General features: G+C 37.8%; 1 protein-coding gene across 5 annotated transcripts in view; it reads right to left on the reverse strand.

Moving 5' to 3' along the window:
- Positions 1-420: 420 nt before the first annotated feature.
- DBF4 (DBF4-CDC7 kinase regulatory subunit) overlaps positions 421-23,149 on the reverse strand; it is a 32,441-nt gene continuing 9,712 nt past the window's right edge. The window contains exons 2-13 of one of the 5 annotated variants that reach the window (XM_074266635.1): positions 22,536-22,708; positions 17,110-17,289; positions 14,915-14,965; positions 13,297-13,366; positions 13,002-13,078; positions 11,489-11,545; positions 10,028-10,058; positions 9,522-9,567; positions 8,202-8,330; positions 5,584-5,704; positions 2,980-3,098; positions 421-2,059 (exon numbers count right to left, since the gene is read on the reverse strand). In XM_074266635.1, coding sequence (XP_074122736.1) covers positions 1,036-2,059; positions 2,980-3,098; positions 5,584-5,704; positions 8,202-8,330; positions 9,522-9,567; positions 10,028-10,058; positions 11,489-11,545; positions 13,002-13,078; positions 13,297-13,366; positions 14,915-14,965; positions 17,110-17,289; positions 22,536-22,708 — 2,078 coding nt within the window. In that variant the 3' untranslated portion in view covers positions 421-1,035. Of the gene's footprint in view, positions 2,060-2,979; positions 3,099-5,583; positions 5,705-8,201; positions 8,331-9,521; positions 9,568-10,027; positions 10,059-11,488; positions 11,546-13,001; positions 13,079-13,296; positions 13,367-14,914; positions 14,966-17,109; positions 17,290-22,535; positions 22,712-23,149 lie in introns of all 5 variants that reach the window. The other 4 variants (XM_074266636.1, XM_074266634.1, XM_074266638.1 and 1 more) reach the window with 4 other exon arrangements.

The raw sequence follows: 23,149 nt of genomic DNA on the forward strand, positions 1-23,149 counted from the left end.
CCCATCTCCTGCCATGGATGGGGCCACTGTGTTGACCAGTGCTGGGTTACTCCTTTCTGTGTACTTATCCCATTCATTTTCCTGCTTTGGAATCAGGACATTTCTCCATTCCCCTTCCAACCACCCCAGCTAGTCTCTGGTGCACGTTTCTGCAGGACAGCGGCTAACCAGGAGTCTGGAGAGGAGTGTCTGGTTTTCTGTAACATGCCTGACACACAATAGGCTTATAAATGTTTATCCCTCTCCCTCCCTCCCTGTTTCTTCATATTTTGAGAACTTTACATTCATGAGGCATCTGGGTTCTGCCACATCTAAATACCACTATCTTCCCATAATTCCTCCAAACACCACCCTCTGCTAAGGTTGTTAAATAAAAAACTTGCCAATCTGCATAAGCACTCCAAAGAACCAAAGATCAAATCCACTGGGGAGCCTTGTTTTTATTGTACTGGCACATACTCAGTTCAAGAAAATCAAAGGACAAATCAACAAGACATACCTTAGAAAACATTGCTCAACAGGAACCAAGCTTAGCTCTTAAGGCAATACTCATTCACCCATTTGTAAACATGTTCCTTTTATCATGATATGTAGATATCAGTGCTATGCATGTCCCAGATCTAATATTCAAATAAATTTTATTACAACACCCAAATGAGACACTAGTTTTTATATAAATTCTATTACTCAAAATTATGTTTCCAGTGCAAATCATTTTCCTTGCAGCTCAAGTTCATAATTAGCTGCTTGTTTAGAAAGTTTTATTTAGAAATTATGTTAACAATATGCAAGAGGTAGCAGACACCTTAGCTTCAGTTGCATTTGTGTAAAAGTACTTCATTCTTAGGAAAATACTAATAATCATCTTTATTTTTAATATTTACATATGGTTATTTAAATGTACAAGTGACACACAAATAATAAAACAAAAAATTTTACATATATATAAAAATATTTTCAGGAATACAATCCTCGCCATTTGTGAAAAAAAAAAAAATACAAATTAAAAACAAAAAACAAACAAAAAATACTCCTCTAAAACCCAGTAAATGTGGAAGTTGAAGAAGGGGAAGAGAGAAACATGGACAATAAACTATTTCCAGTTTCTTCTTCCCAAACCTCTAAAACATCACATGAACCATGGTTTTCAGAACAGCTTGTAAAACCCAAAAACTCAGAATTGTCTTCACTGGTTTGAAATAATTCCACTAAAGACTGTATTGGTGAACTACAAATACTGTTTTCTTCTTTTGTAGCAGGAAATTCTGTTTTGTTCTTTAAATGTAATTCGACATTTTTCTTTTGACTTCGTTTTTTGTTTCTTCCTAATACAATTTTTACTTTGCGGTGTAGCCTCCCTGAAGGTAAACTGTCTGTACTTTCGGCATCCACTTCTTTGGGTTTTTCACCAGGACCATAGGATATTATCTTGGCTTGACCTATTGATTGTTTTGGTGAATTGCTAATGACTCTAAGACTAGAATCATTTCGATGTGGGGAGCTAGTGCCTTTCTTCTTCTGACAGGTATCTGGAAAAAGTGTACTATCTGACTTTCGTTTTAATTGAGATACATTTTTGTCTGTTTCATCAAAATCAGAAACGTGCATAAATGTCTCTAGGATATATGGGCAGTATTCTGTTTTTAATTCTTCTAAGTCTTTTTCATTTCTAATTCCTTTATGGTCAGAAACTTCAGGAGTATATCCCTGCATATCATTATTCAGAGGTAGTTGAACCAAATCCAGCTTAATGTTCTCTTTTACTGGATTTATTATAGAAGACTTTCTACAGTCCAAATGCTCTCCAAGCTTGCTTGTTGAATTGTAAGGACACAGGCTGCATGAAGCAAATGAATCTATAGGTTCTGAACTGAAGGCAACTTTCTGTGAAGGATTCTTGCTTTCTTGATATTGGAAATCCTGTTTTATCACCTGTTTGGTAGGATTTCCCTGAGGGTCATTTGGGGAAACACAGTGCAATTCCAGTTCCTTTTCAGGTTCATTCCTTTTAAAAGTATTTCCAGTAATGGGGGCAAAAGATCCAATATTGCATTTTACTCTTAAAAGAAAAGAAAGAAAGAAACATTAGAACAGCTTCTTAGGAGTCAATACAAAATTTAAACTAGTGAATATCTTTGAAACTAGGCAACAGAAAGACTACATTAAGAGAAATCTAGGAATTCCATTATCACCCTGAACAAATACTCTTAACTTTTTACATTTTATTTTCTAAATGATATCACTAAATCCATTTTATTCTGTGAATGGATTTGTCATCTGGAAATCTAAAGTCAAAGCCTCTATACTTGAAGGGAGAGAGGAAAAACAATAAATTAGCATAGGGGTAAGCAAGACCCAAAGTTTCAGCCCTGCCCTAACACAAATTGGCAGCATCACCAGCAGCAACTTTTTTTTTTTTTTTTTTTAATCTGAGGCAATTGGGGTTAAGGGACTTGCCCAGGGTCACACAGCCAAGACTTATTAAATGTCTGCGGTCAAATTTGAACTCAGGTCCTTCTGACTTCAGGGCTACTGCTCTATCCACTACACCAACTAGCTGTTTCCAGCAATTCTTTAAAGTCTCAGGGAGCTGATGTGAACTGGTGGAGGAGTTTCCACCCAGGAGTTAACTATTCCAATGAAATAATAACAGGTCCAGTATGAAAAATCATCTTTTCTAGGAACTGACCAGAAAATTCTACACGCTATTCTAGCCAGGAAAAAAAGAAATAAAAGAAATCCTGAAGCCTCAAAGTTCTGTACCCTTCACTCTGTATAATGTTTAAAAATGTTACTCCCTGAAAATATATTTTAGCAAAATGTGCATTTCTAAAGCCTAAAAGAGATATCAGACACTTGGAATTCTTTGAAAGACTGATATGTATAAAAATTCTGAATCTGAGTATTTGTAATTTTTTTTCAAACTGTAAATAACATTTATTATCTAATGATTTTTTAAAAAAATCTAATAAAAGTTACCTTCTGGATATATTATTTTTGTATTCTACAAAATCATACACCAACTTAGATATGATATCATCAACAACTTGATACTGCGTACTCTGTGCAAAGTTTCTGTGTTGTTCACTTAGAAGATGCTAAAAATGAAAAAGAGAAGCACATTAGGGACACAGCAGAGCAAATTTGCAAAACAAATAAACATCTCTGCTCAGACTTTTTTTCTAATATAATATTGTCTGAACATATTTCATGACAAGAAGGTTCTGTAACATTTCAACAGTCACTAAGAGACAAAGTGACAAAAAAAAGTTGAGGAGAAAGCGTTTTTGAGAGAAAAGATCAATTTTCAAGTGGTCATGGTCTTTCAGGGATCTCAGTGAACCCAAACACAAGCCAAGCAGGTAAGAAAGGCTATACCAAATACAGAATACCAGACAAGGTGATGCTTAATATTTGGGAATATTTTAAAAACACTTTTCTCTTCTAGTTTCATTTATACCTTTATGACATTCCTATATGCTACCATTTGTACTGCCTTTACAAGTATAAAATGAGTAATAGAGAATCCAAAGATCACAAAACTCTCCAGTCACGACAGGCCTGAATTTAAGGGGTATGAGGGGGAGGTGTTTTGAGCCTCCCAGGTGAGAGTCCATACAAAAATTTAATGGGAAGAATCAGAGGATAATTCTGATCCAGCTGTAATTTCAGAGGCCATTCTTTATCTAATTCTGGATCCTTCAATAAATATGCAAAATGGAAGAGAACAAAATAAAAAGTGAAATGCCTAATCTTATGAAGTATTGGCATATTTAAGATTAAAGATGATGACTGTTGAATACATTGATGTCACCTATCAAATATTGTGGGGATTAAAATTATGCCACCCTCAAGAAGATTCTGAGTCAATGGCACTTTATTAAAGTGTCCATGTTCCCCTCTAACAAAGTGAGGCTCAAATCTTTCTCACACCTGAGATGCCTTGTCCTTCCAGGGCCATATTTTCTATGGTTAGATATCTAGACATTCCAGAAAGGTTATACCAAATATAGAGTAATTCCACTGACATATGATGCATAAGCTAAGCAAAATAACATTAGGACAGTAGGATCACAAGTTGGACAAAGGAAAGAGTATCTCTGCACAAGATGGACAGGCTTCTTCTTAGGCAGGAAGAAATGTACAAGGTAAAAGCTATCAAAATAGGGGTCCAAATGAATTATTTTTCATGTGAAAGATGTCATAAGACAAGAGTCTCTCCATCTACAACATAATTCATGATTTAAAAAAAAAAAAAGAGAACATGAGAAGAGATTTAAGCCCCCCTCCCCCCCAAGAAGATTATGAAAACTGTCCTGAATAGACCATGCAGAAAATATGTGAGAAGAGGAGTATCTTTTCAGGGGCTTTCCTAGAACACCCGTTTTATCATTTGGCTGCATCAGACAAACAAAGCTACTACACATAGGATGAAGGATCTTTTGTTGCTCTACTTTTATACAGTGCCATTATTACTATTTTACTTGATAAATGAATTTACACACACATCCCTTACATGGATCTTTTAGAGCATACATTAATTCCTCAAAGTCCCACTATGATTGAACTCTGAGCTTTTGAGATGGTTGTCACCTATAAGGTCGACGATCTTAGGTAATTCACTTCCTTTGGTGAGACTTCAGTCCTTTCTTATTTAAAGAAAGCATGCTGAGCTAGACTATTTCTAGCAAATAGGCACTAGCAGACCCTGGGCTAAGCAATGGGGACAAAGAGAAAGAACAAAGCCACAGTCCTATTCTAAAGGAGCTCCCATCCTAATGGAAGGTAACTTCAGAGAAAATATTAGGTTAAGGGAGTTGGAATAATCAGGAAAGATGTCTGGTATAGAGTGGGATTTGAGATGAGACCTGAAAAATCCAGAGGGTCAGGAGGTAGAGATGGAGATAGCCAGCCTGGGAAACAGCGTTATATGGGTGGCAGGGGGAGATTAGACTCTTTGGCTCATCCCAGCCCACAGCAGGGAGTCAAGAAGGGGTCACCAGGAGTTTGCTCTGTGTTTGTTTCTTCTAGGAAGGACCCATCACAACTAAGCCAATGACAACTCTTCCGTTCTCTTAGAGGATCCATCATCATATGCAAGTGAACAAAGAAACATCTCAGACAGGAAAGAGGAAGGAGAGCTGGGCACCTGAAGGTAAAACCAATTCATAAACAACCCCCATGGAAAAGAGCGTCTTTAGTCCTGCTCTTGGCTACAGGTCCTGGGCATATTCACCCTGACAACTAATTCAGTGGCACAGACTCCATCTCATGGTCAGCTCTTTTCCTAAACAAAGTAACCAAGCAAGCAATACTTTCTATTTGCAAACAACTTCATGGCAGAATCATTTCATTCAGTTTTTGTTGAGGAATGCCTGCAAAATTATGGCTCTAATATTTCTTGACACAATTATTTTGTCTATACTCAACAAGATCTGAATCATGGAAAAACTATAAATCCATATAGAAGTACATTCATTTATCTAATAAGTTTTCAAAATGCTTATATTTCTGTTCTTGTGAAGCCTAAAAGGCTTCACTCATCAAATGACTTGCTCCCCCCAAACATAAAGATAAGCTTACGGCCTGGAGCGCCTCGTACTTCTGGGAGCAGCACTCACAGTAGCCTTTCCTCTTGTTCTCTCGCAGGCGGGGCTGAGCAGGGGTGCAGCGCCCTTCATCAGCTTCACAACCAGTTCTGTTCCTGTGAGATGACAATTGTTTTCAGTGGATATACAACTTTCATGAGAGAACTTCTCATTTAAAAATGAAAATAAATTTTATTATAATTACTTATCATAGTCAAATACTTATCAGAAAGATATTAAACTATTCTAAATGAGAGGAAAGAAAGCTCAAGTTATTTCACACAAATCACCCTTTTTGGTAGCTCTATTTAACAAAGGGCTGAGGATTCCTCTTGCTTAGCAAAATCTTTTTTCATAGAACCAGAAATTTGAATAAAGTTTAAAAGATTACAAACCAACTAATAAATTATTTCATGGACATTAGAAGTATTTAAGAACACAGGGTAATACCTTTGAAATAGAAGTTAAGACAGAAAGGTTGTGCTTTTTTTTTTAATGTGTTATCTATAAGTCTTAAGTAATTAGACGTCACAAGATCCAATTCAATGAAGACTGACTGCCAGCTGTCATGCAAGAAGCTGGGAATATGAAGACACAAGGGAATCATTCCCCCTCTTGGGAAACTCCTGCTTGAGTCCATTTTGGTGAGCTGGGAAGGTTCACAGGGGAGCTGAGGCAGTAGCTGAGAGCAGAGCAGGAGCCAAGAGGATAAAGGGAGGTGGGGACAGCGTCAAGGTCAATGAAGGAAAGCAAAAGGTAAATGGCTGGGTTGGGAACAGCTCGTACTCCAATCTGGCCAGGACGCAGAGGGAATTTAGGAGAACACAGACTAAGGCTTGCTCAGTGGTTGGGTGGATAGTGGGTCCTGGAGTCAAACCCCAAAGACACTTAGGGGGAAGGGAATAATCATTTATCTGGCACCTTTTTAGGTGCTAAGAGCCTTTTACAAAGATTCTCTCTTTTGAGACTCTCAACAAGCCTGGGAGTCAGGTGCTGCTATTATCTATTTTACAGTAGAGAAGGTGAAATGAGCTGCCTAGGGTCCCAGGCAGCAAATCTCTATGTTGGGACCCTGAACACAGGATTTTCTGACTCTAGGCCACTCTGTCTACTGTGTGACCAGCGAGCTCTCACTAGGAAAGTGACTCCCTTTGATCTCAGTTTACTTATCTGTGGAAATACTAACAATCTCTACCTCACAGAGCTGCTGTGGGGGCCAAATGAGATCGTGGGTGCATGCCACTGCATCCCTGTGCTGCTGGTCCTCCATTGCTTCAGATGCCTGGTGACAGACTATGGTCCCGACTCACACCTCCTTAGGACTTGGCCGAGGCAGAGCAGTCCCAGGGCACTGGTTTCCCCACTCTCTTCCAGGGCCATCCAGTCCAGTGGCAGGACAGAAGTCAGGACTAGTGTGCCAGTGGGGCACTTTGACATCTGATTCCCCAGCCTCTCATTTTCCCCCTCTGTGGAGGGAGGTCTTCACCTGCTTGGGGTGTACGACCTTCGAACTTACTGATGGGACTGAGAGCTCGCAGAGCCCTTTTCAGGGCTGACCATCCATCTTGGGCGTCTACTTGCTGCTGAGCTCTCACCGGTGACTTTGAAAAGCTATAGACTGCCCAGTAGCCAGAGTCAGGATGAAACACAGGTCTGACCACGGCCCTTCCCCGAAGATAGGTACAGTCTCCATTTCACCTAGAAAAGTGGGCTTTTGCCCCATTTTGGAAGATCATCTGTAATGGGACTAAGTTCCTTAACTAGAAATTCTAGGCCTTATTATGCTCATCTGTAAAATGTGCTTAACACTCACTTAGTGGGTTGCTGTAAGTACCAAATGAAAGTAATATATGTAAACTGTTCTGCAAATTTTGAGACTATAAAAATGCCACATTACTTAAGGGTGTGGGAGAGAGAAAAAAGAAGCAGTTTAGGATGGCTTAATACTGCAAAACTTTTTTTTATAGTTCTGTGGATATGGAGTTATTTGTGCAGAAATGATAACTGAATCCAAGGAAGCTGATGAAAGAAGTGAGAGTGTATGTAGAGCAGGACATCTTGATCTCAGGTCTAGGAGGCCAGGAATAGGTTTCTGAAGCTCCAAGAACAGGGATATGAAAGTATCTTTATTTTCACTAACCTTTAACAGAAAACGAGCATTTCCTTCAACTATGAATAAAGGTAAAAGGCCATAGTAGTATTCAGCATTATCAGCTAGATGCGCATGACACCAGAAAGTTTACAAAACCCCGCTTCAGAGAAGAAAGGAGGTCCTCAGGCTGAGCCTAGGAGGACTCCCAGGGAGAGAAGGGGATTTCTTAATGATGGATGGTCAGGTACCACATACAAATCCAGGGGGCACAAATACAAGCATGCAAATCAAAGAAGTGGATTCCTGTCCTGGAAGAGTCTTCACTTCAGTGGGGGAAATTTGGAAGAGGGCAGGGTTTACAGAAATGAAGAAAAGCTTCTGGTACCCAGAGCTGTTTTCCTATTCAATCAGGTATGATTCTGCTTAGCTTCAAAGGCAAGATCTATTCAGAGTAGTAACACAATATTATTATTATTATTATTAAATTATTACTATTATTAAAATTAAAGATTCAAACTAACCTTTGCTTAGCTTGCATTTGTTTCTGCAGACTAGATGTTTTATCCAAATCAAAAGGACTGCAAGGCTTAGGGACGGAATAGTTTATAAGAGGTATATTGGACAACTGAAGGTAAAATGGTCTGTAATGGCTGGAACATGGGGAAAAAAATTTTTTTAAAGATGAAATGAAACAACTAAAACTGCTTTATAAACATAAATTTTAAATTTCAGAACCAAATATATTTCATTAACCTCTTTACCACAACATTCACCAGACACTCTGAAAGCCAGCAACATAAAGTCTGTTTAAAATGAAGAGCAATTGGAAAGACTTGCCCTAGTTTGAAATGTCTTCTTAGGAATTCTGATTTCCAGTAAGAGACACAGCACTCATGTAGTACACAGAACATGCACACACACAAACACATGCATACGACACACACATACACACGCACATGCTGCTGTTCAGTCCCTCCTGACTCTTCCTGGACCCACTTGGTGCTTTCCCAGCTCCTTTTCCTTCTCCAGTGCACTTCCCAGATGGGAAGAGAAGGCAGAAAAGGAGAAGGAACTTGCCTAGTGTCACTCAGCCGAGCAGTGTCTGGGCCCTGCACTCTCTGTCCAACCACAACCAGTGCCTCCTGATTAGTTGAGCACAAGAGGACCGTTCTCAGGGTCCTTGGGCCAAAACTGATCTTAACAGACACCTGCCCAGTCTGCTCTCAGCAACTGAAGACAGGCGCTTTTTAAAAATCGATTTGGGCTGTGACTTCCCTGGCCTTGGAAGCTCCCAAGCACATCTATATCCACTCCACACTTTCCATTTCTCCAGAGGTGCTGGGGGCATGCCAAAGGTCCCCATCAGTGTGGGTGTGAAGCCAGATTCTATGCTTCAGGATCTAATTCTCCCTTGAAACCCTTCCTGCCATATGATGGTGAAAATAATAGTTCTAGGCAAAAGCCCCAGATGACGTAGGTTTTTGGTGAGAGAAAGCTCCAAGTAGAAGGGGAAGGCAGATTGGGGGTCAGGAGCTAGGGATGGGGAGGACACATCTCCTGACTTTTCCTATAAACATATGAAACATCACCCACAAAATTTTATCAGGGCTGATTTGTAATCACTACTTCAAAGTAATCAAATAAGGCGTCTTCATATCTGCTAGATCAAATTTGCCTTTATATAGCATTTATACTGAATCAAATCCTATTGTAAAACTTGTATTTTCTCTAATTAAATACACTTTATGCAATGTAACTGTACAATCTTTGTTTTTTTTCCTTTAAAACTGGAGAGAAAAAATCTTAAAGAAATATTTCCTCCACTTCTACTTTATACTTACTGACTTGAATCTTCCACCTTTACAAATGGCTTTTTGAGCCTTCCTGCTGAGAAACACAAAACATTCCTTTATCACTAAATAGAAAAATCCAGAGGCAAAGAGCTTTTATAAAAAAAGAATCCTAATGGAACATTTTCATTTCTTTATAGTCAGTTTATGGACTATTCTATTTATCACTCTTCACCTCCCACCCAAATGGCAATAATATCACCAGGTTAAACAGTGCTATTGCAGCCATAAACTTATTTAATTTTCACAACAAGCCTGAGAAAAAGGAGAAATGATAACTCCCATTTATAGCTGAGGAAAGTGAGTCTCAGAGGCTTTAACTAATTATCCACTGTCATGTTGCTAGCATGTGTAGCAGCATTATAAACAGTCTAATTTTTCTTACTTGCAAACTTGAATTCTGCTGCCAGAGAGCCAGAGTATCATAAAAGGACCATTCATATAATCTTACTTTTGTTTTAAAAAGGAAGCACTTTCAAAGATGTCAAAATACTTACTTTTTGTTTTCTGAACACCCAATCGTTTTCCCTGAAAGAAAAGATGGCTGGTGTGAATATTCAATTTAAGAATAAGGCATTTTACTGTAACTGCATTGTCAATTTCTTTCACTAGTCAGTAATTCTAAATGTAAAGTACTGTCAAAAACCATGATAATTCATGTATTGTCTTATCACGGAGGGCAGTAATACAATTCACAACCTCTCCACGACTTAGTAGAATTTCACCTCTTGGTAACCACCTTTCTGGTGATAACTTAACCTTTACAGGACAGGTATATACTCTAAGCGTAAGTTTTACACTAAGTCTTTCCCAACTTGGTAGGAGATGGTAGAACTTAAACTCCACATAACTAGCCTTTGAGGATTTGAGGACATTACCAAACTCTCTTAAGTCAGAGTGACACTGTTGGAGTCTTTTGAATAAAAACATAGTTGACATACAATAGCTCTCCTTGACACAGGACACTGGAGCTTATGAAGGGCTTCCTCTACAACTCTAGGAAGCAAGATAGTGCAAGTGTGGCCTTCACTCTATGATAAGACATGAAGGCTGCAGCCAAGCAGACTAATACCTATGGCAATTCTATTTTAATGACCTTTCCCCCCTTTCTTTCTTGTTTTTAATTCCACATTGCTTTCCTGGCCTCATTCTTCATGTAGACATTGGTTTAAAAAAATTTGTATTTAATTATTTTTTCTCAACTAATTATAATGGTTTTTAAAAGTACTTTCAATGAAGATGTAGAAGTAAACAATAAAAAAAAAAAAATGAAAAAGCTATCTCATTACCTACTGAAGAAATCAGTAATAGGAATTTATTTTTAGAACATAGTGAAGATCTTTTAAAATTCCACTATAATTATGTATTCACAGAAAGATACTGCCATTTCAGGAAAAAGCTATACAGTATGTGATATACTTAACAGGTTTAAATTTCAACTTAAAATAATTTGTCAATTTTTATCTTAAATGTTCTTCAAGCTTATACAAGTTAACAAATTAAGGTAGGCACTTAAGATAACTTCACCAATTCATTTAAAATGCCTACAGAGGAAAATAAAAGTGGTTGATAATAAAGCAACTAGAAAATTAGTTTTAAAAATAATCCAAATTCACTGTGCTGCTTTTCCTTTGTTTTTATATAAGCTAAATGAAAACAAGAATTTAAAAGATAAAAAAATATATAGGACAGGCTTTAACCACATTTTACAAGAGAAATGGAATATAAGACATATCATGAAAAAAAAATCACTTTAACCAAGTACAAGAATAGAAAACTTCTCTTAAAAATTCAACTTACTATAATCAATTCATTAAGTATCTAATGAGCACCTACGAAATGTGCTAGGTGACAAACAGGAAAGAGACCCGGCACCAAGGAGCTCACATTGTACCAAGGGAAAATCACAGGTACCCAGAGAAGTAAACATAATTTCTAGAAGTGGAGAGTGTACTCACCACTGAGGGAGGCTCATTTTGGACCAGGAAAGGGTCCATGGAGGAGGGGACATCCATCTAGTATTTGGAAGAGAGTTGGTCTGAGTCCCCAAATATAAAAGGGAGTGACAACACATACAACCCAGAGTCACTCCCCAATAGATATGGTCAAAGATAGAATCCAACAATTTCAACAGAAGCACTGCAAATTACAAATGATGACATTACAGAAGCAGTTGAGGGTGCCACAATGCACAGAGACTCAAGTTCAAATCTGGCCTCAGTGACAGTTGTGTCACCCTGGACAAGCCACTTCACCTGTTTGCTTCAGTTTTCTCCTCTGTAAAAATGGGGATAAAAATAATTCTTACTTTACCCTTGCAGGGTTGCTGTGGAAATGACTGATAAAAAACATTTGTAATAGTATTTAGCACTGTGATTAGCACACAGCAGGCATTTAATAAATGCTTATTCTTCATGCTTGGAAGCATACTCCAAATCATTCCTTTATGGACAGTAAATGCTATGTTTATCCAACAGCAGCTCTAGAGACCAGTATTTCTGGGATGTGTCTATATATAGATCTTTTGTTTAATAAACAATTAATGGATCAGGTGATTTGGGATGGAGAAGTTATTCTATGGGGAGCTGTGAAAAAAGAGTTTGATTTTTAATTTAAAGTGTGGTTGCAAGCAATTTTCCTTTTTTTTTTTTTTTTTTAATTTGTTTTGTTTTTTTTAAACAAACAAAAGGCATTTGACCAGCTTTTTATGACTAGTTCTAAGATTTTCTGCTACAATCAAACAAATTAAATAATCTTACCTCTACTTAGTTTCTTTGCCCATAAGTAAGAGAGGTTGCTTAGGTATTAGGACTTTAATAAAGAAACAATAAGTGAATCCAATTCTTTCATTTTAGGGATGAAGAAACTAAGGCACTAAGAGACTAAAAGCCTTGCTACAAGTAGCATCCACAGACAGGACATGGGAATTCAGGGTTTGTGACTGCTGACAGGTTTCAATCATTAAATTATGAGAGTCGATTGCAATGTATAAAGCACTGCCCTTGCATTTACTGCTATGTATGGAAAATAGGAAGAAGCAACAGAAAGACAGCATTCACTTGATAAAAAGGCATTTTAAAAAAGCAACTGTTTCAGCCTCTACATCCTAAATTACTCTGTAACAAGACTTTTACTTTACGTGCCCAGTAGGTGTAAAGCACTGTGCCCAGCCCAAGGGAAGGCTGCCTGCTGAGATCCTGCCTTGGCCTTGGGGGAACGGAGAGGGGCAGACTGTTTTCTGTCCCTATCTGCACTAAGTTGAGATGACACAAAAAATCCCAGAGGGGCCCCATGGTCAGATTCTCTTCCTGGTCTAGAATCAGATTTAAATGAAAAGCAGTAACACCTCTCTCATGTTCATGTGTTTGCATCGGAAAGATCTAGGAGAAGATCTATCTATGGAAATTAAAAGCAGGTTGGCAAAAACATGATTTTGCTAGGATATTTTTCTATACTTAGAAAAATACTCACCACTTCTCGTATTGATGTGCTTGATTTCTTAATCAGATACAATTCTTTTTTCTTTTTTTCAATATAGTATTTAATATCTTTAATAAAAGAAAAAAAGGGTATAAGGTTATTTTTATTTTCAGAATTAAAAATTAGAATGGAGAAATGATACTAAGATAAAGTCCAAAAAGGAAATTGGTTATGAACAAGCTACAAACAGAAAAATTCCATGCAACATAAAAGACTGCTGCTTTTCTACGATTGGTTCGAAGATTTTCATAGATAAGTTATGACAACCAAAGGAAAAAGAAATTACCATCAATATGAAGAATTTTCACTCCCCAGGATAAAGCATTTGACAGTATACTATTTGAAGGGATGAATTCCTGTAAAAAATAAAGGCAATTAATACTTTTCAGAAGTTTATTTAAAGTGCTAAATACAATTGTGATTGAATAGGGTAGAAGAAATAAGGTATTTGCTCTTTTTTTTGACTATCAGAGCATCATTTGTGAATGCATTTGTTTTCTTTCCTTTAGAAGTGTTTGATAAAGAAACAATCAAAGCTAATCCAGATACTATAATCCTGTTAAGAAAAATTATTATTGTCTCTACAAGGTCACTAAATCTATGGCTTTGGTCAAAATGAGTTTTTGGCTAGTCATCTAAATCCAATCCAGTGTAAATGAAAAAGTACTGTGCTAATTCTAGAGATACATGGTCAAAACAAAAAACAGCCCTCCATCTCAAGGAGCTTATATTTTACAATGGAGAAATGCCATGTATAATATAAGCCTATCTGTAATTACCTGCAAAAAGAGAGAGCACTAACCAGTGAAGAGTAAGAAAGACTATCAATAGGAAGGTGGACATGAAGGAAGCCTGAGAAGCCTTTCAGGATCAGGGAACAAATTGGGCCAAAGAGGTACAAAGATGGAAAACAGGACGCCAAGTGTCAAGCAACAGCAACTAGGTCACTTTGACTGGAACAAAAAAATGCATGAAATAGAATGGGAAATCAGCCTGAAAAGGTAGGCTGGAACCAGACTGTGAAGGGCCTTACTGTGCCAAGCTGAATTTATTTTATCAAAAGTAACAGGAAGCAAATAATTTCTGAATAGGGGAGTGGTACAGTCAGATCCGTAAGGTTATTTTTGGCAGCAACATAAAGGATGGATTTTAAGAGAGGAGAGAATGAGACAGCAGGACAATTAGGAAGCTGGTTTAAGAGGTTAGGTGACCACTCATAAGATCTAAACAACAACGGTGGCTATATGAGTAGTGAGAAGGAACAGATGCAATTCTTGTTGTGGGATGACAATTGACTGGATGGAGAGAGCTGAAGCAGAAGAATCAAGGATGAAACAGATTGTGTAGGGCCATAGAAAGATGCCTGGAAAGATGGTGATGTATTCAACCCAAAGGACTAGAGGATGGGTTTGAGGGGGTAGAGCCAGGGAGGAAATTTTTATATTCATTCAAATGTTTCAAGTTTTCAAGGAAGTGTGAAAACCCTATATTCTCTTACAAATGCACTTGGGAGCTTATTCGAGTCGGGGAGCACAGCTACTCATGTACCCTTGACATGTACACCTTTATTGGGGAAGGTCCTCTTTGACTGAGAAAAGATGCATATGAAGTGATAATGGACGAAGGGGACAGCTAACTAGCTAGCTAGATTAGGCTTGGTGATCAACGGGGTGACAGTTTGCAAGGCAACCAGATCACTCTCACATCCCATATGATTATTGTCAAAAATGTGACACCTTGGTGCAGCTAGACGGCGCAGTGGATATCCCTGAAGTCAGGAGGACCTGAGTTTAAATCCAACCTCACACATTTAATACTTCCTAGCTGTGTGACCCTGGGGATGTCACTTAATCCCAATTGCCTCAGCAAAAAATAAAATTAAATAAAACAAAAAGTTAACTTACATGTTCCTTGATAGCTTTTTCAACTAATAATTTTCCTCTGCTCATACATACCTACGGGGAAAAAACTGGTTAGCTATAAACTGCAGAAAAATGAAACTTAATCATTTTAAAGGAACACACATTTCTATAAAGCACATAGATCAGAACAATTCTAGAATCACTACTAACGTAATAAAAACAGTTGTACTCCCTGAGTACTTTTACTAGACTTTAATTAGCATTTTGGACATATGTAGCACCTGATGATTAATCCCAGAATTGGTAGGGACATCAGAAGTGCCCTAAACCTTTTCTATTGTGCCCTGACATGTGATCTATGTATAGCCTTTGCTTAAATGCTTCCATTCCTGAAAGCTCATGACCTCCCAAATAGTCCATTCAGTTTCTAGCTTGCTCTAATAGTGAAAATCATTCACTTTGAGTAGAAATCTTCTAGTCTACTTGTCCCAATTCTAGATTTTCAGATCAAGCAGAGGAAGTCAAATTCTTCTACTTGATAGTTTCTCAGAGTTGAAGATTTCTTCTAAGTCTTCTCTTTTCTAGGTTTTGCTGGTAATATTTTCCCAAAGCATTTCACATATGCTATCTCACTCAATCTTCACAATGTTCGTGTATGATAAAAAAGCAAAGCATACTATTATTATATTTATTTATATATATTTAATATCCTTATCTTAGAAACGAAGAAAACTAACTTCACAGCAGGCAAGATTAGAGAGCTAATAAGAGCCAGACTTGATGCTATGTCATGTTCTGCTCTCTTCAGGATGACTCCCAGATAAATGGCACTGAAAATGTTTTTCTGAGCACTTTCCTAGTTTTGCCTTGCCCCATTGAAATATTTGAAAGCAAAATGAATTTATTGCATATGTCTAATTCCTAATACAAAATGTACAATGTCTTTTCCATGGATGGCAAAGGTATGTCAATCCTTCAAGGTCACTGGGGAAATCTACAAGACCACTTCACTTGTTTGTTTGAGACAGAAACTATAGTGGAAATTAAACTGAACTTAAGGGTCCAGGAATAAATGAGTTCAAATTCTGCTTCAGATACTTTCAAGCTATATGATCATAGAGGAGCTATTTAACCCCTTACTGCCTCATTTTCTTATAATAAAATAGGGACAATAATAGTATTTTCTTTACAGAGAAAGTAAGGATCAAATGAGAGAACATATATAAACCTTACAGTGCTATTAACCATTACTATTTTATTCTGTGTTTCCTTCCTTCCTCTAGGAAAGAATGGGTAGTTTGGTCTGATTCTTCTTGCCCCTCTTCCTTCCCGTCCTTTCATACCTTTCCCTCCTCTTTCCCTGTTCCTCAAAATGGCCATAAAATATAACTGAAGCACATTTAAAACACATTTGTTATGTTTACCAAAGCGTGTTTCTTCTTATTATTTTTAAAACCAGGCTAGCTAGGTCGTTTTTTCTCCTACCAAAAAACCCCTAACACTGAAACTGAGTCACTTTGTGCTCCTGATGATTTTGAGCTAACTTTTTCTATTACTACTCCCTACCCCCAGTTTATTATGTTCCTCAAGTTGTCAGAGGCAGTATGGCATATGACGAAAAGCTGGTACTTTTGTCTCTGATACAAACTAGATTATTGGCTCTGGGGAAGTCAGAGAACTCTAAAGGCCCAAGCTGCATTGGTAGAAGACATTCCCCACTGGAAGCACTTCACACCAACGAGGTAACAGGGCCAGTCCCTATTCTTATCCCCTTTTGCTGTCATTTGAAAAACAAAATGCATCTGGAAAGAAATATTCTGTAAATGTTAAAGGCATAAACAACATATATTTACGTATTTCTTTGTATTGTAAGGATGGATTAGCATCTAATTTGACATTATGGAATGGCCTTGCCCTTGAAAGTAATGGAAGGGGCAGCTAAATAGCACAGTGGAGATAGAGCACTGGAATCAGGGAGACTTGAATTAAAATCCAACCTCACACTGATTAAATGGAATAACTAATACTTCCCAGCTGTGTGATTGTTGGCAAATTACTTAACCCCAACTGCCTCAACCAAAAAAAAAAAAAAAAAAAAAGAAGAATAAAGTGATGATAAAAAACCAAATAAAGACAATTCACATACATTATTAAGAAAAGCAACAAAGCTAATTAATATAAATTCATAAGGTTTTCCAGTTGTAAACTCTGCTAATTAATATGTGTAAGAAACTTACTGGATCTGGAGTCTTGAATGAACTTCCATCACAGCTGGGATGAGGTGAAGTATTTCCTCCTGTATATGTTGATTCCGGACTTGGGACAGGAGAAATACACCTCAATGTCTGAGCATATTTTGCTTCCTTTTTATTTGAAATTAGGTAACTTATATCTTTGCTGAGAAATTCTTCAACTCTCTAAGAAGAAAAAAGAATTAATAATAAATACATAAATAATAAAATATAAATAAAACATCAATAATGTGTTGTTTGTGCTACTTAAAATAAACTAAATAAAACATATTCTAGTTTAGTGCCCTCTAGCTTACAAATGAACTTACCCAAAGAAATATTTTTACAATAAAGGCATAATTATAGTAATGAGATGTGCCAACTTCACTGCTAATACTGATTCTACACAAGCACCATTCTATCAATCATTACATCAAGAAATAATCATTAAATGCCTTATATGTGCCTGCGAAGCACTGAACTAAGTGCTGCTTCCCTCTCCTCCCCCCAAAAAACAAAACAACGCCCCCAAAAACTGGATCCTACCTTTTGGTATAGTCACATCTTATATCATTATTGAAGATAACCATCAAAAAATAACAAGGACTAAAAAGAAAAAGAAAGTCATTTACTGTTTAGCTATCTGCATAAATATGACTTCTGAAAAAGAACTTAGCTATAACATGAAAATAATTCTTCCAGGGCTTAACAATGTAAGCAGAAAAAAATAAAATAAGATTTGGAACATTAAAAAAGAATATTTCCTCTTGAGCCAGAATATGACACTACCTTCTTTTCTTAATAGGAATAACTGCTCCAATCATATTTCAAAATGGGCCATAAAATTTATTGCAACCAAATAAAAAGTTATGAAGAATGCTCAGTCATGTTGATAGGTTAACAAAAATACAGTATGATCAAAAAACCAAAACAAAACAACTCAAAACATTTTGTAGCAATACTTCAAAGTTCCAGCAGATGGGGACATTAGCACTCGAAAGAAGACTGGTTATATGAAATAGACTATTTTCAACCTTCCTGATGAGGAGAAAGTATTTTTTCTTCTTTGAAAAATATGATGGAAATATTAAGGTCCCATGTCTTTAAATGAGACATAATAATAACTGACATTTCTCTACTATTATGAGATTTGCCATGTCACTCTACATGATTTGATCCGCACAGCAACACTGTTAGGTACTTGCTTTTAGAGAAGAACCTGGGCTCAAGGTGTTGGATAAATGGCTTGCCCAAAATAATAAAGCAATTTGGGCCTGAGTCTCTTTCTTGATTACAAGATTTCTAAAGCTATTCGGTCCTCAAGAGAGTCAGGAGACACTCCCTGAACGCACAGGGGCTGCAAGCTCTTCTTTTCATTGGCTTTTCTGATCTTTTTTTTTTCCTTCTTGGCTTTCTCCTTTATTCCATGTGAATAAAGAGGAGAATGAACAAGATGCCCCGAGACACTGTGATGGATGCCAACTGTCAGTGGAAGCCCTCCTGGCTCTTCCTAACATGGAGAATAGCTGGCAGGACTGGAATTAACATGGTCTCGGCTAATATTTATGTCATCCTCTGAGGTACGTTGAGTGCTTTATACACATTCTCTAATATGAATCTCATAATGGCCCCCAAAGACAGATACTCTGGGCATGTCTAGCTCTTTTTCTAGACATGAAAGGAGAAGTAACTTGTCCCTGATGGCAGAGCTGGCACTGAGAGGTGTGTGCTCAGATACTCTTTGCACCCAGCAGTATTGTCTTATAGAACACCAACTTCTAAAACACTAGGCTACCTTCTGTTATTAACATTAAAAAAAAAAAAATTTTTTTTTTTTAAAAAGGTCTTGTCAGAATGATGTAAGCAGGAGCTAGTAATGGCCCAAAGAGGGTAAGTGAATAGAACAAAAGATTAAAAATCTGGAAAATCTGAGTTCAATTCCTACCTCAGACATGGTATGACCCTGGGCAAAGTACTGTCTGTCCCACTTTTCTCATTTCTAAGAAGCACTGTTGTTACCTGTTTTGGATTTCAGTCAATTAAGGCCCCTGGGGACTCTGGAACTCCCAGCCTATCCAATCCCAGTTGGAATAGTGACTGCATGTGGTCAAACCAGCCAATTCAACCTACTCTCTATTGGCTGGCCCTAATTACCAGACTGTAAAACCACATAGCAAGCTTACAATTTGTAAACATATAAAGACTATAGGAAAAGTGCTTAGTAAAGAGTTAGGAGAACCTAAATCAATAATGCAAATCTCCTACGAATTAGGAATTCCCAAGGGCCATCATTTAAGTCCAACCTATATCTGTAGCAGATACTGCCTTTACAACATTTCTGGAAAGGAGGATGGGGGATGGGTAACCTGCAGAGAAAGATTCCTAAGGAATCCAAATCCAATTTTTGACACTTCTAACTAATTGTGCAGTTTCTCATTATTTCGAGCCAAAATCTATCTCTGTGAATTGGTTTTATTTCTGTCCTACAGAATCAAGTAGAATAAATCTAATTTTCCTTTCATTTAATATCCTATTAAAATGTTAAAAGAAAGTAATCTAATATCCACTTAAGTTACATCCAAGCTAAGTATCTCCAGTTCCTTTAACCAATCTTTACACCATCCTGAATGCCTTTCTCTACATGCACTCCAGCATGTCAACACACTTCCTAAATGAAGTAGCCAGTGGTGAACTGGGAACATCAGGGCAGAGTTCAATCAAGAATACAAGGCTATGAAATTAAGCAGATCAACTTTTATTTCCCGCACTCCTTCATTTTCTTTGCTTGTCACTGGGCTCACAGTTCATTCATTTTCTTCTTTGCTGTTCTTCATCATATGAGCTCTATTAGACTTTCTTTGCAACCTTGGAGAGACATCTTTGATTAATTACTATTTCACATGGATATAAGAGTCTCACAATCTCCTGAAGTCACTAGTTTAAGTGTAGAAAAAGACCTGGCAGAGTTGGCTTTCTGCAGTCTAGGGCAGTGGAAGCCACTTGGTCTTATCTGGCCAGGGTCTCCTAGTGTTGACTCACAATGGGGCTTGTTATCCATACACCCTCCATGAACTTGTCATCTAAGGAATCTACAGGGAGGCAGCCCATCCTGTTCTAATGCAATTTTTTTATCTCGTATAAAACTAGAAGAATTTTTATTTCACATGTAGGATAAACACTTTTCCTATTTAATTTCATCGTAACTAGAATCAGAATATTATTCTACGCTACAGAGTGGATTTAATTTTTTTGGATCTTAATTCTGTCCTCTTAGATATTCTCACTTCTTTGTCAAAAACAATTAAGTACTGAAAAAAGCTGGATTTTCTATTTAAAAAATATTCTTTCAGGGATTACAATTTTATGTGCATATATTAAACCAATATACAACAAGGAATTTCCATAAATACCAATTAATAACCAGGAAAATTTTAGCATTTCACATAAAACTTCATTCCTTTTTTTAGGGGAGTCCATTTTTGACTATTAAGGTTTTTTCCCCCAGAACCCTGAGGTATAATAACACCAGTAAATAATAAGCTAAAGAGCTCTTGCCGAAGCCAAGAATCTAAGCATGAGTTTGGCACAAATTAATTATTTGCCAATTGCATTTTTTCCCTTCTACAATATTATGAGTTAGGCAGTGTATTATTATGGCCTTTTTGCAGTCAAAGAAACTGAGCCTTAGAGTTTAAGTGACTTGAACATGGCCACAAAACTCTTATCATTGAGATCCTTAATTGGGAACTGTCACACTATTACCTGTCCTAAAACAGTGACTTCCAATTTGTTAAGAACACACAAGGGGCCTCCACTCAAACTTACAATCAGCCAGTTTTGAAAAGAGTTAACATCAATCTTGGCATTATTTACTTCACCCCCCCACAAAACAAAACAAAACAAAAAAAACAAACAAAAAACCAAACCAAACCAAAACAAAACAAAACAAAAAAACAAAAAAAACCACTGATTCCACAGGTGAAGGCCATTTCCAAAGTGGAAATTTACCTGCACTTAGCTCACCTGCAGTCACCAGCTTAACAAGTTGCCTCTGGTGCTGACATGGGCACTTGGAGGCAAGACTCCAACCCAAATCTTCCTTTCCATTCACTAAGGCATGCTATCCTTAAAATGAAAGCTTTCTTTCCAACTACTTGCTCTATGTCTGAGAAGAATCCTAAGTTCTACTTGGACTAAGTCAGTCAGTCAATAAATATCCATTCAGTGTCTATTACCCATATGCCAAACACTGTATTTGGGATACACAGAAAGGTAAAAACATTATCCCTGCCCTCAGGTGGTTTCCATTCTAACATTAGACAAGTACAACATCGAGGTACATACAAGACTCAGAGGAGAGGCACTGCCAGGGCAGGGGACCAAGAAAGGCTTCATCAGAAGGCAATATTAGAGTAGGACCAGAAGAAGGCATGGAAGCTGGGAGCCCAAGGTGAGAAGGGAGGGCATTCCAGGTATGTGGGGACAGTCAGTACAAATTCAGGGACAGGCAAAAGGGTCCATGGGAAGAACAGCAAAGAGGCCAGAGTTGGAGAGTCATGAAAGTGCACAGAGGGAAGAAGTGTGAAAATGGGTAGGGAAGAGCTTGGAATGATGAGGAGCCGGTTTTACATTTGACCTTGGACTTTCCTAGGATCAGGGGGTGACCCTGCCAGGATCTGTGCTCCTGGAAAATCATGTTGGCTGCTGGATGGAGAAAGGAATGATGTGGGAGAAGCCAGAGGACAGAAGTCATTGTCCGAGGCAAGAACCTGTGTGATTGCCCAGCCGAGTACCAGCAACTGCATCAGAGGCAAAAGGGCCCGGAAGCAGCAAGGCTAGCTGGGTGGTAGGTGCCAGCTAGAAGCTGGGGGCTCATGGAGATGGGGAAGCACCTGAGAAGTGGGAGGAGACTTAAGGGGAAAAAATGCCTTCCAGTTTGGAGGAGGAGGCTATCGACAATGTGAGAGATTATGGAAGATTCAAGAAGCACTCAGACTGATGGTGGGCTGTCCAACATGGTAGTGAAGAGATCAAAGGTCAAAGTTGCAGCATGAGGTCAGAAGTGAGATCACAGCTTAGAAGTTAATGGGAGGAGAAGAGGGAGGCATCTAGTGTGGCGCCTTCCTCCAAAAGTTTAGCCAAACTCTCAAGTGAGCAGGGAAGGAAGGAATCAGAGGACTGAAAATTACAAAGTGGTGAGGAGAGTTGGACAATCTGCTGCAGACCCCGGCCAGGAGGAAGAGCAAACAGTGAATGAGATGATGTGAAGGGAGGGAAGAGGAGATGGATTGGAGATGGCATCAAAAGTTTGGAAGTCACCAAAATGAGTAGGGACATGAAAAAGGACTGCCCTGCTGCAAGGAAGGCCCAAGCTGAAACCATGTAACAAATTTGTGGAAAAATTTTTTGGTTGAAACAGCATTTTAACTTACCCCTCCTAGTTCCTTGAGGTCCTTTTCCAGTCTTTCAGATATCACAACAGATGGCAAATCAAGATAAAAGACTTTTCCCCAGAGTGGCTTATATTTAGACTTTTCTGATTTGTTATCATTTTTCACAGTTTTCAAAGATGGTCTATTCTTCTCATTTTTTATTTGGATACCACCTGCTATGAGAAAAAAAAGTTTTATAATTAAATTATGTTTCATAGAAAAGCTGGCTTTCACATAATTATTTTGAGATTTAGCAAATTTGAAGAGGGCTCTGCTCAACCTCTTACCTTCAGAGAAGTAAATGACTAATCCAGAAAAATGACAACTCAGAGCATAAAAAAAATCTCTATCAAATTACAAAGTAAGGCTTTAAAGAAAAGTAGAGGCTTATTCAAAGGGCATGTGTGTCCTACCACCCCTTTCTCTGCCCAGTCATTCTTGGGAGACTCCAGGTGGCTGAATTACCACACAAGGTTCTGGAGAACATTCCTAAGTGGACCTTGACTGATAGGCCAATCAAGGAAGCTGTCGTTTCTCTAACCCAGAGTGGAGAGCTGATGTAATAATATGCTACATCTATTACGTTCCTCAGCCTACATCTCACAGAAGATATG

This window comes from Sminthopsis crassicaudata, chromosome 5 (genome assembly GCF_048593235.1).
Source record: "Sminthopsis crassicaudata isolate SCR6 chromosome 5, ASM4859323v1, whole genome shotgun sequence".
Classification (NCBI taxonomy): Eukaryota; Metazoa; Chordata; class Mammalia; order Dasyuromorphia; family Dasyuridae; genus Sminthopsis; species Sminthopsis crassicaudata.